The 27,218-nt window shown below is 40.7% G+C and overlaps 1 protein-coding gene across 3 annotated transcripts in view; it reads left to right on the top strand.

Annotated features, from left to right (window-relative positions):
- rcan3 (regulator of calcineurin 3) overlaps positions 1-27,218 on the top strand; it is a 45,172-nt gene that overhangs the window by 15,937 nt on the left and 2,017 nt on the right. For all 3 annotated transcript variants that reach the window (XM_054796435.1, XM_054796436.1, XM_054796437.1), the window contains 2 exons: positions 23,894-24,067; positions 25,721-25,892. In XM_054796435.1, the coding sequence (XP_054652410.1) occupies positions 23,894-24,067; positions 25,721-25,892 (346 nt within the window). The remainder of the gene's footprint in view (positions 1-23,893; positions 24,068-25,720; positions 25,893-27,218) is intronic.

Genomic DNA, 27,218 nt, shown 5'->3' with positions numbered 1-27,218 from the left:
AGCCAATATAATAGAAACGGCTCTCACTATGATGCAGTTCACTCATACACCCGCAACCACAATAATAATAAGCATACCGTTAAATGAATGTCTGTCTGATAGAGGTTTATTATCTTTGTAAAAGCAGACTTTACGATGCAACTTTTGCATCATTAGGCTGGTGCGGGCGTACCTAATATTGTGGCCACGGTGAGAGAACTATTACAGATATAAAATTGCGTCGCCACCAATCATGCTGCACAGTCAAAGGGAATAATGTGTACTGTATATATAATTCGGAGTGCTTCTTATTACCCGATGCTGACTACCTTGAATTATTATTGGAAAGCTGACTTTAAAAGGTTCGCTGTGTGCCACGCATCAGAAAACAAATAGTAAAATGCTTTAAGCTCGTTAATTGCTCAGCAAGCAGACTCACAAAAAGGTCAACACATGTTAGATCTCACAACAGGTGCTCTCATTTGATGCCTTCAGCCATTTAGTGTTGACCAAAACATCAGTGGAAGGCTTTATGAGTACTTTTATGGACATGTCCTTGAGTGGCTGTATTAGCAGGGAAAAGTACATCAGGCAAAATGAGGAGGTGCTTGTCGACATGTATTATCAAACCTTTCTTGGGTTTTGTCTTTGTTACCACAGAAACTTAATGTCATGTGAAATATGTAAAAAAAAAGTTGAAGTCAAATTTGATCAGAATCTTCCCCACATCTGGGTTTTTCTATTATGGTAGGTGTAATGTTTTCAGTGACACTGTCCCATCCCTTTGGGGGCATAAAAAGAAGTGGGTGTGAACTTCCGTATAGCAAAATCTGTTTTTTCCAGTGTCGCTCCATCTGCTGGATCTGTGGAGTCTCTGCACCAGTTGGCCCCAGTGCAAGTGGACTGCAACAGTAAATAGGGGAGATAAATTCCTCGTATCCCGATGGTAGATTGTGGTAATAGATGTTTAGTGTGTGCCTTCTAAAGGTACAGCAGTTACCAAAACGTACTAAAATACATAAGGAGTGATATAGAAGACGACTCATTCTTTACTAACGCTTTGTGTGCTGTGTTAGGAGCAATAGAATATCATTTTACACAGACAATTGGGGGCCGAGTAAAAGCTAACCCAGTGACCGCATTTTGAGTTAAAACTGTCAGTTCGGGAAGCGTTGATCAATGAGATGTCCACCAATACTACTTCTTTGTGAACTTTCTTTAAACAAGTCAATTGATGATGATTGATTCATCTATCTTTCCGTCATGAATCACTGTGGTTTAGTCAGTAGTCAGCGATTATACTGTAGATCCTTCACCAAGCAGCCTTGACACAGGCTTGGACAGGGCTGTCACTGTCCTCTCTAAAGCCTTCTCTCGGGCAGCTCTTATCGTTTAACCTCTCCCATTGTGATCCACGAAGAAGAAGGAGGATTCAAGCGCAAATCAAAGAGCAGACAGAGACGGCTGACTTTGGAATTGCGCAAAGAACACGGCTAATCCTTGCATTCTGGCGCGCAGAGAATGATAGACCGTGAGGGCGGATTAAATGCCAGGCACGTGGGGAGCGGCATCCGATTGCTCCCTGTCAATCCGCTCTGTATTTTTTTTCTTTTCATTATCACCCAACAGGACGTGGAACAAGGGTTGGGCTAATGTGTATTATTTACAGAACAGTTGACCGTTTCCCTGGTCTGAATCAGTTGATGTGTTTTTTTTAACGTGAGCGCCCTTGCTTTGGGTTCTTTTCACATGGTTAAGAGTCCAACCCAAATGTATCGCAACTAATCTCATTGGTCGTAATGGGCGATACCCCAAATGTTTTTACCTAATTAAAACAGCTTGGTATTGCTGATACTGATACTTCTTCCAATAACTGTTGTCAAAGCAAACACCATATTTACTTATTTTACTTGTCTTTAACGCACATACTCCCCAAAATTTGTCGAAATATTGATATTGTAATATGAGAACTGATGCCAACCTTGGTATTGATATTTTGGTCTACTCATTGGTTGCAAAAATGCAAACAGGCAAGGTTTGGTGGATGGACTTGTGAGTGGAACACAGCTAATAAACGCAGCTTAGTTGGGGTTTGTTGACAGCTTTAAGAATAATTATGACATGCTAACTGTTCAGTACTGTTTTATCCGCTTACGGATAAACTTGATGACCGGCCGGATCCGGTCAAGTTCAGACCAATTTCTCACCACAACTTTCCTGCAGACAGATCGATCTGGTCCATAACCTGAGTTTGGTTACTGTGTTCACAGCTAACCACACTAAGGCGGAATACCAATGATTGAGTCCATACCATTAGGCTTTGAGTCAGTCCAGGCTGATGACACCATTCATGAGCCAAACAGAGAGGGAGGTCATAGTCAGAACAAGCAGGTCGAACCATCACGGTAGAATGTTCCCAGGCTTTTCGTTCCACTTTGCTTTGTGTCCACATTGGAGAGAAACAAAGGACTCATCATTGTCATGAAGGTCATCGAGGTCGTAACTGTAGTTGGACAGTGGGCGCTGTCATGTTTGTTTGTCCCTAGGTCATCATTACCTGGAAAAACTACTGCCGTCATCAAAAGATTGTACAGGACACATGCTGAAGGTCGTAGCAGGAACACAGTAAACAAATACTCAGTTAATACTGGAGTGTGTCTTTACAAAGATCATAATGCTCAGTGTTGACTCACACTGTCAGAGAGGTATTCATGTAACAATGTTTATTATTGTATTATTGTATTATTGTCTGCATTTTTTCACATGACTGTGCATGACATTTGTGCTGTCCCCCTATGTATACATGTAAGTATATATACTCCGGGTGTTATGATCGTTAGGGAAATGGTCGATGACTTATGTACAATTAACTCATTCAATCCCAGTCATTTTTCAAAATTCAATACCGTCAGCACCGGCCATTTTAGACTATTTTGACAGATTTTTCAAGGTACGCAGAATATTGTGTTCTAAGGCTATATAAACATGGAATCTGCCAAAACAAAGATTAGACTCTCACCTTTCATCAGAAAAAAAGTTTGTTTCTACCTTTTTCTTTTCTTTAGTAATCAGCAGTAGAACATAGGTAAATTTCAGGAAAATATCAGTACCCAACAAGAAAAGGAAGAAAAACAGCTTTTTGTGAAAAGATACATTTCAAGCATAACTTTCACTCTGAAACAAATTTTTTGCTTTTGTGACACCTCAAACATCTAAACAACTGCACAACAAAATAAACAACATCAAAAATAACAATTTATTTACAAATATAACACCATGAACTATTTACAATTTTCACATTTGGAGCTAAAATGTGTGTGCACATGTGTGTGCTTGCGTGTGCACACATGCGCGTGCATGCGTTAAAATTTCCCTACAATGTAACCTTCTGCATACCTCCACACTCTCTCACTTCCTCCTTGCTGTGGAGCAGTTAAAGGGATAATTCAGATTTTTTGACATGAAGTTGTATGACATCCCCATCAGCAGTGTAGTGCATCAACAATGAGGTCTGATTTTTTTGGAGGAGGCATTTTCGTGATGCCAATGTATCACTCTTTTGAACACATTGTTTTGAGAAGCCAAACTCTTTACTTGAGTGGTCCCAGCAACTCAGAGGAAGTACGTTCCTTGTCACTCACCGACCAGAACCAGACTCACAGGACTGACTGGGGGTGGTAAGTCACTGTTGATGCACTACACTGCTGATGGGGCTGTCGTACAACTTCATGTAAAAAAAAATCAGAACTATCCCTTTAATACATGGCAAAGATCCATGCCAGCTCTTATCACATGCACTTCTGCCACCTTGTGTCCGTTTTTATGGCTTAAAACTGCATGAAACGTGACCTCTTTTAGTGCGTCATCTTTCTGCTTCTTGTGCAAAAAAATGTAAAAGACGTATAAATATGTCTTTGGGAGCAAGCGTTCGGGTTAAAAACAAAACAAAACGTATAAATACGTTTTGGTATTTAATTAGTTAATTTCTAAGTTCCGCCTGTGCCCTTGCTAAATTCTGTTGGTGGCAGCCAACGTTGTGGTCTAATAACAACGCTATGTGGTTTATTTGTAAAAAAAAAATAATAATAATAATAACAGACCGTACAGTGGCGTTACATGTTTTGACAAATGTTCATCCTTTCGTTTAGAAGAGTTAGCTTACACGGTCAAATACATATGGTGTCCTAATTTGTTCACATGACTGTAAAGTGGATGTTCAAAGCCCTGGTTTGTTGTTCAACCACAAACGTGTGCCTCAAAAGTCAAACAGAACACAGAGATGGAACATCTGCAGTTTTGCATTATAGTGTTTTTATCGTGCAATGGTTAAGTTCCTTTTATGCTTACATGATAGTTAGGAATCATAAGCTTAACTTAAAATAGTACAGTTAATGAATGCTTTATGATGGCAACAAATTCATTCACATTCCATTATTTCCTGTGTGAAAGATGGCTCTGAAATGAGAACTTTAAAGTCAAGCAGTGTTGTTGTATTCAACTTTGGAGCTACCAGTGTAGTACAAGGGGATGATGATAAAAAGCCTTTCCCTTGACCATTTTTTGGCTTGCCACTTGGTCTTTTTGTATTTGTTTAAGTAATTAAAGCCCCTGCCAAATGTGTTTTTCTCTCTTTAAGCTCTTTCCTACCATCAACCTGCCACCGAATGTGTTTAATCAATGATACAACATCCAACACAACAATCATGCAGACTTTATGACCCTGTTGGCATTGTTCAGTATTTTAAATCAAAATGATTGCGAAAGTGAAAATGCGCTGCAAGCTGTTACATTGCCCGACCCACTCACAAACACATTCTTGGCTCAGAATGCCTGCAGAAGTTTCCAGCGGCCTTGTGTCACTTTCCACTTGTCCTCTGTCCTCTGTCCATCTGCGTGTCAAATACGTCGCGGCTTTGTCATCGGAATAAACAATTTGATGATAAATGTTCTATTTATGGCGGGACGTCTGACATGTTTTTGACGCTCTCGCTCCCCCTCTTTGCCTTTTGTGAACATGTTTTCACCCCCACTTTCATTGGTGACAGTTCCCTTTCAGCGTGCGTAGCTATGCGTCATTTTATTGTTGTTACCATTGTGTGAATTGATTGAAATGCCTTTGTTGTCATCACAGAAGCAAGTCATTGTTTTGTTGTTATTGTTCAGTGTTATATTGTGGAGCTTTTGAAGCAGTATGGAGGCTCAAAAACTTCACTTACTTACAGCAACCATCTGCCCCAACGGGTAGTGGTTGAATATTGAAACAGGATGTAAACGGGAAGACCTAGATAGATCAATATCAGGGGGAAAAAAAACAGTCTCGGATTATATCAACCTGCATCTAAAATCTCTGATAATGGCACTCCGATACATGTTCCGCACCAGCACTTCTAACCAGCAGCAGTGCAGCACTCCTGTTCAGCGTGCAGTGCCCACGCCATCACAACAGCAGCGTCTGCTAGCGTGCTTAGCACGTAGTAAGAGTGATGTCGGCGGTGTGGTAGTATTTTTCCTTGAAGACGTTGCAGCTGAGTGCACAAGACATGCACAAGTTTCCCGTGCTGGCACAGAACCATGGAAGTTTAACATGACAACCTCATCGCACATTTGAAGCAGTGTCACACATAACGTCATGAGGATTTTCGCAAGGCCACGGATCCTTCAAACATCCATCGCTGTTTGACACATTCGTAAAGCATGAGAAACTCCCAACTCCCACGAGAGGACAAAAAGTCATTGCCTAAAACAGAAGAGCCAGTCCCTGTCGCTAGTGAGTCATTGAGCACCTTGAATGACAATTGTCGATAAAACCACACACCAGATGCATAAAGAAGTAAATGGGACAGTTTTTCTCACTCTTACTCTTGCTGACTATTGTTCTCTGTTTGACTATTGTTCTCTCCTTGTGCCGCCCTGCCACGTCTCCTGTGTCATGCTAGCTTGCTTGCTTGCTCGCTTGTAAATTAATCTTCGGTTCGTCTGCAGCAAATATGTTTTAACAAGGATGGAAAAATGCTACAGTACAGCAGAAAGGCGACAGGACTAAAAGGGACTGAAATATGCGTGAGTGACTTAATAATTTATTGTGTTGATCATTAAAATGAAATTAAAATTGAACTTTTTTTGAGAGTGTTTAAACAAGAGAGAAATATGAGAAAATGTTATTGCCGGTCTGAGAAAAGGGGTTTTACTGCCTTTAAAACATACAATTAATGAAGTTGGCGTCTTTGTGGATTTCACATATTGCGGGCTATTTTGGGAACCTATCCCCTGCGATAAACGAGGGAACAATGTACTTGAAAGGGAGCAGAGCGAGAGCTTCCACGGGTAAGGTCAACATGCCTGCATCCCCTGACTCAGTACCTTCAGAGCGAGCAGAGCGTTAGTTGGAAGCAGGTGATAGTTGGAGAGAGGCTGTTACTTTCCAAATTTGATATCGCATCCTGTGTATCAACTTCATTTTTGAACTCTAATAATGATTTGGAGTGCACGAGAAAGTGGAAAGGAAACGTCGCCGTTAATAGGCTTTTGATAATAAGCGATCAGTTGATGCCGTCTCGCCTTATTCTTACCTTGACTTTTCCTACGCTTTTTCCAATGTCTACTTGGTTGGATTATTTTTTGATGTAACACTTTCACTCTGAAAACATACATTTTAAAAATCTTTTCACCATGAACATGCATTAAGGAAATTGCCTCTTGTCAAAGGGAAGCGTTCCTGAAGGAATGCAAAGTCATTGCCGTTGCCAACTATTGATCGCTGTTTCCAATTACAGTAGCCACCGTCCTTTTGATATAATTTTGAGAAAGGACACTGACAGGCCACCCGGTCCCTGCTTATTAAAACATGAATTAGGTTGCGATGCTAATCTGATGCAGGAGCAGCAGGTGTCCGCTCTTTGGAGCCCAGGATGGACCTAGACGGTGACTGTATCATGTTCTGTTCTTTTCGGAAACCAGACCCCGCATCCTGGCAGGGTTGAACGCTTCAGGGGCAGAGCGATGGGTGTGGGGGAGGGCGCGGGGAGGGAGTCTCAGGTGTGCCTTCTCCCAGGGTCCGCGGCGCTATGCAGGGGGAGCTGGGCCGCTCACATTGGGCCTGAAACCTTAGAGATGTGCCGCAGCTCAGGTGTTGGCGGCTGAAGGTTAGCCGCTGGGCCCATGAGCATGACGTAAAACAAAGGATGGTCTCCTGGGCGGCGGGTCTGATTACGTTGCGTTCAAAATGACTACGGAGTGATGGTATTACTGTAGATGCAAACATGAGAACGCAGAGAGACATCTACCAAGGCTTAGTCACATGTAAAGATACTTGGTATTTGTCACATGAGCAATGTACAGTGTAGGAACAATATAAAGTAGATTCATTTGTTCAAGGGTCAAATATTTAATAACTTGACAAATATTGTAAGTAACATTTTAATATTATTAACTTTAATACAGGTAGGCCTGTCACGATAACAAATTCTGCTGGACGATAATTGTCAACGATATCATTGTCAACGCTATTTCAAGACCATTTTTTTAATATGGCATAGTAATGCGAGTACACCGTATCAAAAGCAATAAACTTTAATTTCTTAAGTGTATTTAACATTGTAATTGGACTGTCAGGAGTTTTTAAATAAAATACATTTAACAACAGCATAATACAAAAGAGGCCAAAAAAAAACCTCCAATGAAAATAAATTGGACTCTCTGTCTTGCACTTAAATAAAAATCATAACCAAAACCAATAAAAAATAGTCTCTGTTAAGAAAAAAAGCACTCTAATAAAAGCCACACACAACAATGAAAACAATAAATAAAATGGAGTATCAAGTCTCTGTAAACAAAATTGCACTTTATAAAATAATGAACATTGTGTATTATTCCTTAACACTGTCTGTGAGTGCGCACCGTTTTGAGCTGTTTTGTGTATATTTGCTTTGCTGACCAAACGCCTCGGTAAGCGTTGACTGTCGGGACGAAGGCTCTGCTGCACCTCCAGTGGCAGTTTTTTTCCCAATTGGGAAAACTGGACAGGATGGTTGTGTTTGAGGTGCGCATACATGTTGATCCTATTCCCCTTTTCCGTCGCCACTACTTTCCAACAAATGCGACATATCGACTTGTCAGTGTTCATGGGCTCACCTTGTTAATTCTGTTTAAAACTGAAATGTTCTCACACTGGGGCTGTGGCATTCTTCTTAGAACCCATCGCTTTCAATAACCACTATATAACCACTCTGTGCATTGTGCCCAGGCGTAGACAGATGCAGTGAAACCTCTTTTCCATGTCAATATATCAAGCCCCACAAAATGATGAAGTTGTTTTTTATTTATCATGCGATTAATTGATTTATTGATTATTGTGACAGGCCTACATACAGGTATACAGTAGTCCCTTGTTTATTGCAGTTAATTGTGGTAAGTAAATTTCCTCAAAGTAGGATTTCTTATTTAGAAATTGAAATCGATAGTCTAAAAAAACATCCTGTTCTGGACAGTACTTCCTGTGGTGGCTATTGTCTCATCAATGTAAAACTACTGACACCTAGTGACCAGTGTAGAATATGTCTTTTGAATACCTTATTTGTATTTTAATTCATTTAGCCATTTTCATGCTTGAAATTGCTTAAATATGCTTTTTTTAAATTTTATTTTTACTAATAATAGGCTGCAATGATTCATGAATGAATATATTTTGGAAAAACCGCGATAGCGTGAAGCCGCAAAATTCGAAGAGCGAAGTGGTGAGGAATTTCTGCAAACAGAAGTTAACCGCTGTATAACACAGTTGAATATAATTAAAATAAAATAAAACTACTCACAATTACAAGCACAGGAATGCAATACTGTCACCTCTGAATAATAAGCATCTGTTGTTGTGTTTCTCATATTGTACTCTCATGTAAAGTCTACAGTAGGTCACAACCGGGCACACGGGCTCCTACGGCTGGTCTACGTGCAAAAAAACAGCAAGAAACGCAGGAAGGGCGCGCAATTTGGGGAAGGGCAAAAATCGCACGTTCAAAAAAAGTCGTACATCCAGTTGTGACCTCGGCTAAAGTTCCAGTTCTTGTTCGATGGTTGTCACTGTACTTTTCCTATTTCACTGTTACCCTTCTGTGTTAGCCCCACAAAAATGCCAAAGGAAAACAAGTTGCATGAATTATCTTGATGCTTACCAAGCCACATTTTACCATGAAATTACATTTCAACTCCGTATTGTACAACGTTTAGAGTTATTTGCTTTTATATATATATATATATATATATATATATATATATATATATATATATATATATATATAAAACACTGTTCCATAATAAAAGAAACATGCTTTTTATTGGGTAGCAAAAATAACTACTATAAATTCTGCTGTGATGACTTTGACGTTCATCCACTGTACAAGATTTTGCACCACCCTGGTGCTGGCAACTACATCACGGCCAATGTGCAGTTTGCATCTCTCAGCCCCTTTATGTAATGTTGAGTTACTTTTTGGATTATCGCAGCTCTGTAAGAGAGAAAGTGCGAGTGCCTTTGCGTATGTGACGTAAAAAAAAAAGCGTGTGAGGATGTGTGTGTGTGTGTGTTAAAGCGGGCCTACGTGGCACTGACCAGGAAAAGCTCCTGCCTCAATAAAAATAAAACCCATAACAACCAGATTGGCGTTAATAGGATTAATGTGTGCCTGCGTACTGTAATCTGATTTCAATTTTCCTGTCGCGGACAGACTGTTCCCAAGAGAGCGTCGGTCTCTGTCGATATGGCTCGTTACTCGGGGCTATCGATCCCACGGCAATAAAACACTCAGCCCATTCATAGGCCTCCCCTGTGTATTTGTAGCCATCACAATGGGGCAAAACTGTTCTTTTGCCATGTGCAGTCATGCCTTACCTCAGATGGCCACATCGTAATAGTACTGAGACAAAATGGAGTGCATTACTTGGGTGCAAACGGCAGAGACACCGTTGATTCAGTCTTAACTTGTTTGCTTTCTGAAGAAGGACTATGGGAGTTTAGGTACATTTTAGCTACAATTTAGCTACGTTCACTGCGAGGACAAATTCTCCTATTTCATTAAAAATAATACAGTTGTTCCTTGTTTATCGCGGTTATTTGGTGAATATTTTTTGTAGTTATGGGATAGAAAACTTGTTTACGACCTTCTAAATACGTTTTTTTAACATTATTAGAACCTTCTAGACATCTTTTATATTCACCATTACATTTGCATTACCCAATACAGTATAGTAAATATAATCAAAGAAAATCAGACATGTTAGACATAAATAAGATAACATAGACTTACACCTTAGCACTTCCTTGTTTTTTCCTGGACAGCGTACTTCCTGCGGTGGCTGTTGTCTCATCAATGTATTGTAATGGCGGCTTTAAATGGCTTTACACTCGTATTACCCAATACAGTCGACATAAGAGTAAATAAGCCATTTAAGACATAAATAAAACATCTGCTTGTGTGTCACAGTAAATGTGTTTCCTAGGGAGCCTTGGTGGCGGCAAACAGATGTGTGGAGGACAGGAAGTGATGTTGGAGGTTCAGAGTTGAGTTTTAGCTTGTTGTGGACGATCAACCAAACAGTAACCTGTTTTATTATTATCTTATTATTATTGTGGCTGTTGTGACATAATTTAAACCTGCAATAAATGCCTGTTCTGGCGACCACGTCTGGTGTTTGTCTCAATTTGTCTCAACCACGGAACAGCGATAGTTTATTCTTTATTTAAATTTTGAAAAAACGCAATAGAGTGACAGCGATGTCCGAACCGTGATGATGTAGCAGGGGACAACTGTATATAAAACCTCCAGTTAATTATGCGTTAATGGTTGTTTGGTTTGTTGTGAGCAGCATTACTCAAATACTACATAACCGATTTTACACAAAACTTTGTGTGGGAGTTGCACTATTTCTGACGGAGAACCTGTAAAATTTTGGAGTAAATCCGGTTAACAAAGCCCTATTCTAGTTGTACTCAAAATAGTGTCCAGTGTAAAACTAACAGTTGAGTGTGTTCATTAACAGAAAGAATCAAAACCGCTTCATAATGTGGCTTGACCTCATTACACCTTTTTATCAATTTGGTTCTTAAGGGTAATTAAAAAAACGTGATAGTTGAGATGCGTGAGGAATAAATTTTCTTAACGATACTGTACAAGCCACCACTAACTTGGAGTACAATACTGTCCCAAACTGACCCCTTGGCTCCGTGGCCTAGATTGTTAGGTTTTCACCCAGATCTCATTCAAACATGAGGCGCTGGATTAGACCACGCGAAATCCACACACGTGTCGCAGATGACTGATTTTCCAAAGGAGAGGGAGAGAGGAAAAAAACATGAGTAAAGCCATTCTGTATGTCCCAATTAGGCTTTGTTCTCATTGTTTGTTTTGTTTTTATTCAAAGTACCACCAAATGGTGCAAGTCGAGAGAAAATGTGGATTTACTGTAGCTGTGGTAGAGTAAGTGGTTTAGATACAACATTCTACATAATTTACAGCGAAATTAAATGCAGGAAGGCAAGATTTCTACACGCATGTAGATACTTGCGTACATCTGTACTCATTGATTGTGATTATGCATTCAGGTAAATTCAAAAAATGGAAAAGGAAGCCAAATCAGTGCAACTTGGAAATGTTTTCCTTAAAATAATGTCTGTAAATTAATGTATTAATTAGTAAATGATTAGGCCATTAAGTTCTGCTAATTGTATGGAATAGTTTTTGTATGAATTGCGCAGTTGAGGCAAAATGGAGTGTGATACTTTGCTGTAACCAGTAGAGGTGCTGTTGGGTCCGTCTCGACTAGTTTGCCTTCAAAAGAGGGCCGCATGCCACTTAATTGTTACATAGACAGAAAGGTTTATAAAGAAAGCTGTTGCAAATTGTTTTTTGCTATTTTAATTTGAACAATTCTGTTTATTGAAAAAGAATTCCAGGTGTTTTGTAAATATATTAAAAATTAATGAGTGGGTGTTGTAAATTCATCTATAATAATAAATTGGCTTAAAAAATTGTATAATATGTAGTAATACCATAATGACTTGAATACAAGACGACGCATCGTTGATATAAAATATTTTACATTTCTTAGCTACCTTACAGTTGTTTAATTACCGCTGACTACAAGGTGTGTGTGTGTGTGTGTGTGCGTGTATGCGTGCGCGCGCGCGCATGTGTGAATGACACGAAAAAAAGCTCTGATTCGCTTGGGTTGAAGATAGGATTGGAGAATGATATTGAGCCGGACAACAACCTTTATTAGATGATATATTATCTATAAACAGCAGAAGTATGCATGCAAACTACAATAACATCTAGAAATATTGGAGTCCATTCAGAATAAAGGAAGAGAACAAATTAGGTCTGCTTCGTCTTACTCCTTTTCGGATTTGTGGAATTGTATTGTAAAGTAGTCCAATGTAAGCTGTATGCATGTTTGGAATAAATGAAACCATACCACATGGCGCCACCAGTTGGTTTGCATGTAGAAATGTATAGACCCTGAATATAAGACAACCTCAAGGAGAGATGCTGTCTTATATTGGAGTTAGAGTAATGCGGTTATAATGGCAATAATCTCATAAGAACTGTGATCTGTGTTCACTGGCTAAAGCAGGGGTGTCCAAAGTGCGGCCCCAGGGCCTTTTTCGGCCAGTGCCTCGTCTATTATTGAGTCGCGGCCTATTGTAAAAATAAAATTAAACAGTGAAAAAAAAATGGAAGCCAAAATGCGATAAATAGAGCAAAAAGGCACAATGTAAAGAAAAAGCTGAAATGTTGATACTAATAATTAATAACACAAATCTTAAATATATGTAATTTTTTTTAACAAATTCCTTTTTATAAAATAAAAAATATATTTTTAAAAAATGCCCCCCGGTGTCCTTGGCGGGCACACAAAATACACTGAAACCAACCTCTGGTCTAAAGTGTGGTTATGTGGTCTAGGGTTCCGTTTCCGTAAGTGCAAAGAAGACGTGTTTAAGTATGTGTCTTGGTGTTGATGCAGCAGGATGGACGGCTGACTTTGGTAATTGTCAGTGAACCTAACACGTTTGAAAGCGGACCCCATCTTTACATAAGACTGTCACAAGCCGTGTGTAACACCTATTTCCACCACTTGACTGATTCATTAGCTTCAGGCTATGAGGTCACAGTCTGCCACAGAATTAGATTCCACGTGTTGACAGGCGCTAGATGAACTGCACTGGATCGCACCCGCACCGCTTTTTATTATAATGCCGTCAGATTTCTCCACCTTGTCGAAGCGTTCCAGTAAACCTGTTGCGATTACTCAGATGATTGAGTGTCAGGAGCGTGTCCGTGTGTCGTGAGTCACTCGTGCCGCCGTGATGAAAGCCTTTCCGTTACTGCCAGGAACATAACTGCCTCGTTACCAGGGCAGCCAATCTGTTGACGGATGGACCGGCAGGTTGCCGCTGAAGTGGCTGCACTTGGCCGGCGAGCTGTGCATCTCTTACCACACGGTGCCAACATCCCATTTTGTCTCTTCTCCACCTGTTAACCTTCAGCGATAATCTGAGGGAATTTCACCTCTCGCTGGGCTACAGTGCCAGCATTACAGTCACATTTCAACAGGCTCTCATGAAAACAGAGAGTGACACCTCCCATGTCTGTAGCTGACTGACTGCCGGATATTTGGCAGAGCTGCAGGCTTTGTTTTAAGATGTGCAACGAAGCCTTTTTTTTCTTTTTTTTTTTCCCAAAGTGGCATGTGTCAGAGTAGTTATCATGTCGATGAGGAAGGAGTTTTGTCCTTCATGATGTCATGAAAACTCATATCTCCAAAAGTTAAGCAAATAAGTAATAATATCTCTGTTGTGAGGCGCATTTATGCTTGTAAATTGAAGTCTATTGGACAAGCTGATTGCAAGACCTAATAACAGGGCAGTGAGCTGAATACTTGTGGTACCCCATGGATTCATAGCTGTCCCATTCTTTTTGAACAAAGGTCACCGTTTTAAATTGATGGCATTCACGTTTGTAACAGTACTGGAAATGTCAACATGGGTCAAAATTGGTATAATTTTGAGTTATGTCATTTTTTAAATTGTTGCTTTAATATCCATCAGAAGAGAGATGAGTGTCATTTTAGCTGATCTTCCAATTGGAACCCTATTGCTTTGTTCCACATTTTTATGCGTCATACCTCTATAGTGTCACGAGACACGAGTTCATGAGATGAGGTGATACACGAGATTGGGTGAACAAGATACAAGACAAGATTTTACCTTAACTTTTAAGAAAAGTACATATTTATATATACAGTATATGACAATAATTGCAATCTGATAATATAATTTTTACCACTTTACACTCCTCTGCATTCTGTGCATACTACCGGCCCTGCCTCCACCCACCAAGACAAAGAGACTCTATGACTGATGAAAGGGCTCACTCCATTCATGCCATTGTTCTATGGAACAAATACGCCAAGGTGCTGAAAGCACACAGACATGCATACACGTGGCAATATACCGAGACCGGCAAAATGATCAAACTTTTTTTTTTCATTTATTGTGTGATGAATTAATTTATCATCCTATAGGCCTAGTGCCCACGAGACATTTTTTTCTGAACAAGAAATCTTTAATCTCACCAGATGTTGTGACACGAGATCTTGCGATACCCCTATTAGTATGATGTTCTCATATTCCAGTGAAAAAGTAATAAATTAATTGATTGTTAGTTTCCGATTTGAATTTAGTCAAATCGGCTTGGCTCTAATATACAAAAAAAGAAAATCTGTCAAATATCACCACGCCGTGGGATAGTGCGGGAACTCTTTTCGAATTTGAGTGACGTTTAGAGTGCGTTATATAAGGGTGACTCAGAAGCATGTGCTCCGCAGTAATGACAGCCCTTGCCTCCCGCTTCAATCAAGCCCGGCTGATTGCTCGACACCTTTTCACCGTCTCTCAAAACACGCAAGCTGAATTTGAAGGAATGATATGTGTTTGCTATCATGTGAAACACAAACAGAAGCTAATGAGGTCTCTGCTTTTCCTTCCCCGTGTTGTTATATTCTTCTCTTTATTACACCTTTCACAGTCACATTATACCTTTACCTTTTTAGCTGTGCTTGTTTGATAATTAGCACTCTGGGGCACATTAGTGTAGATTGTACTTGCAACTCTACTTCTATGTCTGACTGTGTGCTACTAGGATGACATATACTTGCAAGGCAATTTTAATACTTGTGGAGTGAAAAGTAGGCCATGCTGTTCTCAGCACATTCACCTGATGTCCCACTGCTAACACCTTCATCAGTTTGTGCGCACTTTGGTTGGTTGAATCTGCCTCGCCCTGCTAGCCATTGGTCCTTTAGTTGTTACATTGCTATTTTATGAGGTTTATATTTGTTTGTTTGGGCAGCATGATGGAACATGTGGCAGCAAGGTCGTTCTGGCGGCTGGAATCTCAGCTCAGGTTTTTTTCCGGATACCTTGTTTTCCTGCTACAGTCCAAAAACATTTATGAAAGATGACGTCTCTAAATTAGCGGTCTCAAGCTTGTGTGCGACTTACCACTTGATGAGAAAGTGTAGTATGCGCGGCCCACGGACCCTGGGGAGATGGTCAGAGGCACTTTCTTGGCTCTGGGCTCTTTAATTGCCAACAATGAACTCACAGTGAGCATGTCATATAGTGAAATTAATGTGTGGTCACTGTGGGAACACAAAAATGACAGCACAGCATGTAACAGGTAGGAAAACACACACAGGGCAACTACTACTACTATGGGGAATAATAAACACCAACTCTGTTAACGCTAAACAAATAACTTTTTTTTATAAAACAAGTGCCACAGAGCATGCTGGGAGCTGGGAAGCAGTCCCAGCATGCTTTGTGGAGTGATCCCGTCTCCCGGCACCTTTGCAGCCCTCAGTTGAGTCAAGTTTGAGACCCCTGCTCTAAATTGTCCATACAGTATCTCACAATACCGAGCGCACTCCTCGCATTCCAGCAAACATTTTGTTCCATCTTTTCAAAGGACAATACTGTAGAAATGAAGCTTGGATGCATTTTAGAGTGCTCAGTGTACAGCTTGGAGAGCAAATTGGCAACACGCCTTAGAGTGAGTACACCTCGCAGTGAACATGTCCAAATTGTCAATATTTAGAGTGCGCACAATTGTTATCCAGCGCTGCCTTAATCCTCTTGGGAATGGATTTCAACAGAGTTGCCGTATTGGAGGTGTACTTGGGTTTGTCATCATGTTGGAAAACTTCCATGCTGCCCAGTTTCCCACGGGGAATGGAGCATGCTCAGCTTGTCATTGTCAAGGTAGTGCCAGCAGCACTCATACAGCCCCATACCATGACGCTACCATCTCCGTGCATTACTGTAGAAGGCAACACTTGAATCGGAATGTATGAGAAAATCCAGAAGGTGTCTATTGGGAGGCATTGCGGTTGTCTATCACCATCCATTTTTTTGTTTGCGTCTATGGCGACCTGCTCAACCTAGTGTGGAAAGACTGGGAGGAATCCTGAGCTCTCCGGTGGACATCACTCGCGTGCCTATTGTGTGACACACAAATAAATGAGGAGAACAAAGCGAGTAGGTCACCACACAGACCAACGCAACGGCAGAATAGCTGGCTACCTTTCAACCATGTGTAACCCAACCCCCTTCCTCATTTCCCCTCCTTTTCGTCCCATCAGGATGCCGGCACATTGAGACCACATCAATTAATGATCAGCACTCCACTTGTTTGCAGTGCATCTCAGGGTTAATAAGGAGAACAAGTTATTATGGAACATGAACGTTGAGCTTCCCCGCTTCTCCCCTCGTTGCCAAAATGTCCATTTAGGCTCACGAGCTGCATATGTGAGCGGCCGCGCTTATCGCTAATCACAAATGGCGTTTCATGACAGGCGAGTCGTGGTAGCTGGCGAGGAATCGTGGAAAATTTGCTTCGGTGATACGAGCTTAAATGAAAACTGCACTTTTTGGGGGAATTTTGCTCATCATCCACAATCCTTATGTGAGACACGAACACACGTGTCTTTCTCTTTTCTGTGCATTCTAAAGATATAAAAATGGCAGCTAAGAATGCACGTAATGGGATGCACCTATTCCGCTTATAAAGCCTTATGAAAAAACCTCCAAAAAAGGCCAACAACGCTTCATTGACATCATGTGGCATGCATATTAGCCAAGCTACATCAACGTTGTTATTAACATTGTTACGCCAAAGAGCTACGTTACTGCCGCAGTGACACCTCGCCACACCCACCGGCTAACTACTAGCTGGCTAGCGACTACCTTCACCACACACTCGCCCGCAGTGCGTCAGCGCTGCACTCACAATGCCTCAGACCACTACTGAAAGGTAACGCCACATATTGGGGCTACCGCCACTGCAGCTGTGTTTTTGAGTTCCGAAAAGTTACTGTATGTTGCCATGTGAACTCAATGTGCCCAGGAAGGAAGTTCCGGTAAAGCTTATAATGACCAAAATACCGCAAAATACTGTAAGCATTACAAGTTATCATGACTGTGCCTGTTACTACATGGCCACAGCATGTATATAAAACCCATAAAACCTTTGTTGGAGGTGTTGTAATAGCCAGCTTTCTCAGCAGAACAGGTGTGTCCCATTACGTGCATTAATTACCTGCCTCTTTTTATCAGTTTTTACAGTATATCTTTAGAACGCACAGAAAAGAGAGACGTGTGTTCATGTCTCACATAAGGACTGTGGATGATGGGCAAAATGAACCAAGCCTTTTGTTAAGATAATTATCATAATCACTTAAAGTCACAGTAAGAAACGGTTGTTTGAGGTCAATACAATAACCTCATGTGTTTCACATGTCTTCATGGAACACTGAACAGTTCCGTGCAAGACGAACACCGTATACAACTTAGCAACAATGCTATAACATGATACAAGAGACGTCCTGGCTGGTCCATTGCTGTTATAGGCGGCTGTATTAGTCTTAATCGTAAGACAGTGTGCTTGGAACACGATTTATGGCAGTGATATGAAACATCTGAGGTCAAATGGCTACATGTTGCAGCTTTAACTCACATCTGTAAAGAGTTTTAGTGTATTTCTACCGCATTTTGTTTGATGGACTTTCTCATGTAAGAATTAATTTGTAGAAACTGAAAAAGCTGTATTAAGCACAAACAACATACTATGTGAAAGTACATACAGTACAGAAGTACAGTAGCGATAGTACACAATGTGAAAGTTTCCAGTGTAGGGAAAAGCCTCTTTTACACAGACGTCAGGCAAAATAGCCGTAATATAGCCGACATTTAGTTACCTGTGCCTTTTAATACAGAATCCAGCAATGTGGCATATAGCTGCACGTGTGCACCCTTTCCCACAGCTACATGGCGTCCCGCAAACAAATAATTAGGCGTGCAGTGACGCTGGCGTCTGGTGTGACGTATACAAAAAGTTGTCGGAGAGCAACAATTGCTTTCAACACAACAAACCGGATTTGTGGCATACCCTTACACACAGTGGGCGCCCCGCCTCAGTTACGGCTGATACAGTGGTGAAAAAGCTTTGTCCCACCCCCATTCCCTGTTGGTGCCACTCACACAGAACAGCTACAGAAATGTGCATCAGCTGTTTGTCTGGGCAGCTGTTTTAATCGTCTAGACCACAGGTGTCAAACTCAAGGCCCGGGGGCCAGATCCAGCCCACCACATTATTTTATTCCGCCCGCGAAAGCGTGGAAAAAATGTGCACGGATAAAACACTTCATCTTTCTTGCTAAAAGTATTTGTTTTGTATTGTACTGCATTCGATTGAATATCTTCTAAACTTGAATATCATCTGATCATGCAACAACATATTTCAAGCGTTTTCTTTTGCTATCATAAATAAATACTTCAACATCTGCTTGTCACATTGGCATATGAAATCACAACAAGTTATCTATCAATTTGTTAAAAAATATATAAATAATTTGTAAAAAGAATAAGATAAAATACAAAAATAATTAATAAAAGAGGCTGTTATACATTTATTACAAGCGACCCTCTGAGAGCAGCCATAACTGTGATGTGGCCCTGAATGAGAACGCGTTTGACACCACTATTATTGTTATTCTAGACAGAATTGTTTGACAGAATTTAGTTCAAAAGTGCTTCAAAAAGGTCTTTAAACAACTGACATTTTTGTCTTTAAAAAAACCCAATGTAACGGCCCTTTAGTAGTTGCTATCACCTTGAACAGTACAAAAGCTTTGCAATGAAAGCGAGGTCTTACAAGGAAAATAAAAGCATACTGTCTAGCTTTAGCATGTTAAGTGAAGCGCTGGGTAACAAACGGTGCTTATTCGTCTTTACCACAGCGAGCAGCGCAGTTGTGATTCACAGCTTGCTGAATCATCGCGCACTCTGTGTATGTCAGACACAGGGCTGCCATTTATTTATTTATTTTATGCAGGCGGCATCTTTAGAGCCCAACGGCTGCCGCATGGCAATTGTTCAAAGTGGCCGATCGTAACAAGACAAGTAATCATAGTTTTCAGAAAACATGAGCACTTGTGTTTTTTGTCAAAGTAAGTTAGTTGTTTATAATGTCCTATTGTTTGGTTGTTGGGCGTACAGCATTACATTTTAGTACACATTTTGGTAACTTTCTTCGGGTACTCCGGCTTCCTTCCACATTCCAAAAACATGCATGTTAGGTTAATTGACGACTCTAAATTGTCCATAGGTATGAATGTGAGTGTGAATGGTTGTTTGTCTATATGTGCCCTGCGATTGGCTGGCGACCAGTCCAGGGTGTACCCCGCCTGTCGCCCGAAGTCAGCTGCGATAGGCTCCAGCATGCCCCCGCGACCCTAATGAGGAGAAGCGGTATAGAAAATGGATGGATGGATGGATGTATTCATATAACATTTAATCATAAAAGTTTGAATCTAACAAGAAAAAGTCATAATTTTATGAGAATAAGATAATATTATGAGGAAAAATAATGTCATTTCAGCAAAAAGTTTAAATATTGAAGGGAAAAAAAATAGTATAGTAGTAGGTGTAGTAAAGTAAAGTAATAGTAAAGGTGTAATATTATAAGAAGCAAACAAAACAACGAATAAAGTTGTAATTTTAAAAAAAATTAGGTTGGGGAATAAGTTCTAACAATATGGGAATAAAGTCATAATATGAAAAGAAAATTTACAAAGATTATTGAAGAAAAAAGCTAAAATATTTTGAAATTTAAAAAAAAACAACTGCAAAAATGGGGTGGAAGCAAATACTAATAGGCTTTTTCACTTATATCATACAGCTGAGATACAGGTTTTTTCTTGAAATGTATATCATTTCTTAGCATATCTATATGTGTTGGTTTACAAATCAGTGTGGCCCTTGCATCCTTTCATTTTTCAGTATGTGGCCCTCGGTGGAAAAAGTGTGCTTTCTAGGAAAATGAGCTGTTCTTCTATACTAAGGGCTCATGGCCTGAAAGCAAAGTAGTCAGATATACTGTGTGTACTGAAGAAGACAGGTCGTCTTATATTCAAGGTTGAGAGATTTATACATGCAAACTAGCAGGTGGCTACAAACACGCTCAGTGAGTCAGAGCTTTTCTTCTTGTCACTTTTTCTTCCTCACATGCACACCAATGACCTGGAGAGATGCAGTCTGCCAACCCTAAAAATATGTTCCGGGTCTTGAAATAAACAAGGGTCGTCTTATATTTGGGGCAATACGGTAGTTAAGGCCGTAGGACAGAGAGGTAAACACAAACTCGTGTCAGAGATGTCGCCCATCACTGTGCAGCCTCTCGCAAATGAGAGCCAACACGGTGGCTGCAACTGCTTCAGGTAACAGGACCACTTTTTCTCCTGGCTTCTGTATCAGTGATGTGGAAGCATTTCGCTCGACTGCCACTGTGTGATGCAAAAAATAAGCAGAGCAGCCATGCAGTGATGCAACACGGCTTCACTCCGTAATCACAAAAACTCAACGTACTCAAGGTGCAGGCCTTCAATCTTTGACATCGGGTTTGGACGGGTTGCGCTGAATTCACAAAGGACTATTTCCAGCCTGTGGGACTGACTGACTCTCGGCGATACCGCACATTTCATTAAGATTATAGTCAAGATTCCTGCAAGCAGAGAAGATAGTGAGCAAGAGTGACAGTGACGATATCGTACGCAATGACCTCTGGTTCATCTTGAGCCGCCTGAATGCATTTAAACAGCAAAAATATATTTGTGATGGTCCAAAAATGAATGTATGGGAAACACTGGGACTGCATGGTAATGGTAATGGTTTCATTCATCTTGAACATGCACACAAGTTACACTGGAGCACATCATGTAGTACAGTTCACAGATCCGCATGTCCAAAAAGGAGCAGGAAGAAGAAAAGCTTATTTAATACTACCCCTCATCCAGTCGGTTGCAATACATTTGTTCACCTCCTGTATGCCGAATGTACTTTTTGCCTACTGTAAATAGCTAGGAAAGTGATAAGTCAATGTAACAGTATAGTGCAATGATAGTCAAGGCTTATACTTACTCTACAGAAACTGTACAACAGACTTAATGATGGTAATAAATTGATAATAACTGATAAAATAGTTGACTGAAACATAGTTTGATAATGAGTGAGTACAGACAATGTACTCCCCAGAAATGAAGAGTTAGTAGTCAGTGTAAGAGTGATTAGACATAGCATTGTATGCACACAGTGGTTCAGTTGTCTTCTTCCTTGGTGACCGAGTGGTTAGCATGTCGGCATCACAGTCAGGAGATTAAGCGTTCAAATATCCGTTGGGGAATCTCTATATGGAGTTTGCATGTGGTAGCACTCTGGCTTCCTCCCACATCCCAAAAACGTGCATGTTAGGTTCATTGGAGACCTGTGCCCTGTGATTGACCGACTGGCAACCAGTTCAGGGTTTACTCCGCCCCTTACCTGAAGTCAGCTGCGATAGGCTGCAGCTCATCCGTGACCCATGACTGTAGTGCCGTCGTCCCTCGCTACATCGCGGTTCAAACATTGCTCCCTCACTCTATCATGGTTTTTCAAAAAGTTTCCTGTTTTGTGGTTCACTATGACCTATTATTAGTCAAACAATATTGAAAGACAAGTTATATGTCATATTCTGGTCACTAGGCAACACTGATGAGACATATACCTTAGATTACATTACCTTAACACTGCATGGAGTCAGCCATGGCTTGTGACATAGTGACATGACAGTGAAAAAACTGCATTCTGTGTGGAAGTGGTAAGTTTTTGGCTGATTACTTTGTCCTTCCCCTTTCTTAATTCTAGAATAATCAAATTGGAGGCTGACTAGTTTATCAGTGTATAGGTGACTGTAGGGGTGTTATTTCATGTCTACAGGGCTCTAATAAAGTTAAAAATCATATTTAGAAAAGCATAAACACGTTGTCTATGCTCTAACTATAAAAATATTCCATTTATTAATATTTAACCCTACTTTGCGGACATTCACTTATCGCGGTCGGGTCTGGAACCAATTAACCGTGATAAACGAGGGGCGACCGTACTCATGTTGCACTGAGCAGCCAGGTGCTTTCCTTTGCTCCTTGTCTGGTTCTATGGTTATCAGCGTATCGCTGATACCCTTCTGTGACGACATCGCCGAGGCTAAAGAAAAAGCAAAACCACCAAGCCTGACGAGATTTGGTTTGAACTCCAACTTTTGTTTGACTTGTTCACATTTTTCCCGAAACTTTTGGTTGAACTCTAAATTGTGCTGCTCGAGGCAGCCTCCGAACAAACGTCACATATGGATCATTGATGATCAATAATGTTCCTTTAATGTCAGTTGATCCTCCCTGTTTATAGTACAGCGTTACTGTTGGCAAACTCTTGTGATATGTTGTAATATGATATGTTGTTCAATGGAGAGGACCGGTGGCAGTTCATCACAGTGTGCTCCCTCATCAGAATGCCACATTCCCTTTGCATCTTTGGAAATAAGACCCCATTTTTTTCAGCATGTGTGGGCGACGGCGCTGGGAGATGGTCGGCCCGGGCGACAAGAGAAGCGCCGCTGATTAGTCAGCCAGCCAGCAGCTCTCTCCCAGCGGCGTTTCCTCCGCCGCCCCCCTGCCAAGCTGCTTGATTGAGTTCACAGTCGAGGAAGTCCAAGTCGGCGTCCGCGGAGAAGAAACATTGCGGGAATACATCGGCTGGCTAAAAAGATGTTGAGGAAAGAGGAAATTACATTGGGATTTAAGGAGGGGGGGGGGAGAAACTGAAGATTGCAGGGGAATGACAGGAAGCTGGAAATTAAATTTTCAAATTAGCTGGGAAGCAAATGAAAGGAAGGAAGCAAAAGTCACGTCTGCGTCTCAGACAGGGGTGGCGCTGAATCACTTAATGCGAATATTACCTCTGCCTCCCAGCTCCTCACCAAGTCAGGGAAAAACAGACGCGTGATACATTTGAACACAAACCATATCGAAAAGTGACGCGTACATGATAAGAGAAATTAAAATGACACATTTGTAATGAGAGAGTAGCTCCCTGAACATTCTGAACTCCTGTTTTCATGCCAGGGTATGGTACTGAGCTGAATAATGCTGCCTTGAGGAGTTCAGCCGCCCATGTCTGACGTCGAGTTGTTGTTCTTCAGACAGCAAAAAATTGGTGACTGAATCAACAGCGCCACTGCTGGTTGTAGCCGAGTAGTGCGCCACAATTTTCCAGTCGTGATTAATGCACAGTCCATCCCGCACACTCAAAATAATTGTTATCAATCAATTAATTGATTGTTATCCAATAAATTGGTTGGGTAGTTTATGCATGATCTGTAATATTTTTATAACTGTAAGAAAAAACACTCTTTGTTCCTTGCCGTTGCTTTATAGAGCGGCAAAAACATCAAAATTAATGTCAAGAAATCCTTTTGTCGTTTTTTCACAGGAGAGATTTGAAGCATTGTTTCGGATCTACGACGAGCAGGCCACCTTCCAGTTGTTCAAAAGCTTCCGCAGAGTCCGGATCAACTTCAGCACACCAGAGGCCGCCGCCCGCGCTCGCATCGAACTGCATGAGTCTGAGTTTAACGGCAGGAAGCTCAAACTCTACTTTGCCCAGGTGAGCTTCAACTTCAACTCCACTTTCCCGTGACATCAAAACATTCCCGCTCGTTTACCAAACGTGTGACAAGATGTAATTGATTGTCACTCTATGACGTCATCATCTACTTGCTGTATATGACAGTACTCTAAGTGCGTAATTATAAGAGGATTAAGGATGTCGGAGCTCAGACAGTTTTGTTATTGTAGTTATTCCAGCCTGTTCCAGAACAAAGCTTGCGGTGAAACGCAAAGTTGAATGTGTTTTTGCTCTTTTTCCATCGGTTTGTTGGTCGAACAACTTCAAAGTTAACCGAAAATTTCAAGGACAGTTTGCTCCAAAATGGAATGACATGAGTTTTTTGGGGGTTTTTTTTAAATTTATTTTGTTCTTATTTTGTGCATCCTATCAGCGATGGTAAATCTAAATTGAAAAATGGTAATGGCGAGAATGGAACTAAAAAAGAATATTTTCCTGATTTTTATGGAGAATTGTTGCATTTCCTCAGATAATTCAATGACTGCTGCACCTCAACAAAATGACATTAATAAATCATAAAGGTGGCTGTTATAAACTTTACTATCACACGCACATACACTGCCTACAGAGCAGTGATGGCATATGTAAAGCTGAACTCTACAGCAGAAAGAAAGAGAAAGTAACATTACTAAAAAAAGTGAGAGAGGACGTTATATAATTTATATATTTTTTATCAATAGTAATTGTAGATACTGTATATAGTAATTATTATTATTATTACTATCACTAGACTACTAATTTATTATTATTATTATTATTATTAATTAGCTATGTAAGATATGATGTGTTCATTATAACACATATTTTGTAGAAAAAATATGTTTAATGTCTTTATTTTATCGTTATGTATTATTATTAATAAATATATTTTTAATGATTATATTTAATATGATTATAAAATGATATACTTTGTGATAAAATGCATACAGTACCAGTCCAGTGTTTCCTAGAGGTTAATGATGCATATGCATGACATTTTTATGGACACCGTGGGAGACAAAAAGTAAGTAAAAAAAAAAAAACATGAAAAGAAAACCAAATATGTGTTATGAACTGTTCTTCCCTCGCGTCTTTTGTGTATTTTTTTAATGCCACAAGCAAGACGGAGCTCCCTGTGTGTGATTTTAGATGGTTGGGGTGGGCCCATAGCAGCACCGGGTTAAGAGGTTTGAGAAGAGCGATGCATGCTTTCATAGAGTCTTCAACAGCGTCCAATAAGACGCGAAAAGTCTCTGGATTTGTTACTCGTCGCTTATTTGAATAACAGCATCTAGAAGGGTCTGAATACACGCTAAATACAGCGACAAAGTCGCTAAGTTGGCAACAGTGATCCCACCTGCTACGTCTTCTTATTCTCTGGCAGACCAGTTGCGTATGAGGTGTGTTAAGAAGCAGAGTTACGATGCCATCTACTGGACAATCCTGGATTAATGAGTGTAGGAGAAACAATGCACTTTGAACATGTATGTCTACATTTTGGACCGGTGCTGCAATAAAGGCCAGGGACTCTCTGCAGTTGAGTACTATAGTTAAATATTGTGCTGCTGCTATTTTTGCAAATCCGATGATGGAATATCTGAATAAACAGGATTCTTTGTTCTCTGATCCATGTCATATCTTGTTACTCGTCAGGTCCAGAACGGTGACGAGGACATCGACAAGTCGTACCTGGCACCTCCCCAGCCGGTCAAACAGTTTCTGATCTCGCCGCCCGCCTCGCCGCCCGTGGGCTGGTGTCAGAGCGAGGATGCCACGCCAGTCATCAACTACGACCTGCTATGTGCGGTCGCCAAGCTGGGACCGGGTCAGTGCGACACAGCAATGGGACAAGAAAAATACTGATACTCATTTCTGACACAGTCCTTACTATTTTGCTCATCTTAGGTGACACATCAGTCACATTTCAGATAGCCACCTTTTCTAAAAAATAAAATAAAATAAATGTCACCAAACTCGGGTGAAAACATCTCCTTGTTTGTCCTGGAGAATCTGCAGGTGCTCTTTAAACCTTCCTATCAGTTACTATTTTTCTTATCAAACAAAAACCTTATTAAACACTCCTGTCCAGCCAAGAGCACCCTGAATGGACAATAGTGGTGGGCTGTTGCCACGGCAACGCCAGGAGTCAGGAAGTGGCTGTCTGTCAGTGAGATTAGCATCAGGGCGCAGCACTAAAGCACGCCGACGCCCTCTGTCGGTCTCCCTCAGGTTGTGTTGTTGCACAGTGAAAGGCTTGCACAGCCAATTTCCGTTTGTCTGCTCGGTCTGATCTTATCTCCAAGGCAACTGCGATGCAATCTGGAGACTTTATTCTATTCATTCTGCCATGTGTTGTTGCCGGTGCCGTGAATTGCTGTGCAGAGCCGGCCTTGAACACAAAGACAGATGACACACTGTTCACTAGTTATTGATTACACAATCACACCAATGAGTGTCATTATATTTGCAAAAGTAGCAGTCCTTAACACAGCTCTGATATAATGTAGTGTAGTGAGCCTCTTTAGCATAATGCAGCTTAATTCATGTTCTTTTATGGATTGCAGGTATTTACAGTACATATTATGTCTATAAAATGCAACTAAATTATTCAAAACTACACTCTTCTGTACGTTTTTCCCCCATTAGGAATAATGGCAACATAATTAATCCATTCCGGGTCAAACATCAAACCTTTATAAAACTTTAAAAATAAAAAAATAAAAATATATATAATACATAATATTTGTTAACCGTACAAGCAATGTTTTAAGTCAACTTTTAAAAGTATGACTGTACAATGAAACTAAAATGACGATGGTGAGGGAACGGGAAGCTGTGCTGTCACCTGGTGGCGTTTCATAGGCATTGCTGGAGTTCGAGCGTTGCGTAGTGTGTATGTACAGCAGCGGTCCACATCCTCCACCAGTACGAGCCTGGAGTTTGTTTTTCCAGAGAGAAGATCACACGTCCTCGTTTGATGTGTAAGAGGCTCTGTGCTGACATGAATTAACTTGAGGTTGTGCACCGAGCAAATACTGTATGTGCATTAGCACGCAGTGACGTCATCAAACCTTGACTTGATGCATTCCCACGTAGTATCAGCATTTGGGACCAAATATGAGGTCTATCTGTGTAGCGTGGGAGAAAGTTA

Source organism: Dunckerocampus dactyliophorus, chromosome 13 (genome assembly GCF_027744805.1).
Source record: "Dunckerocampus dactyliophorus isolate RoL2022-P2 chromosome 13, RoL_Ddac_1.1, whole genome shotgun sequence".
NCBI lineage: Eukaryota > Metazoa > Chordata > Actinopteri > Syngnathiformes > Syngnathidae > Dunckerocampus > Dunckerocampus dactyliophorus.
This window is presented reverse-complemented; position numbering and strand designations above follow the sequence as displayed.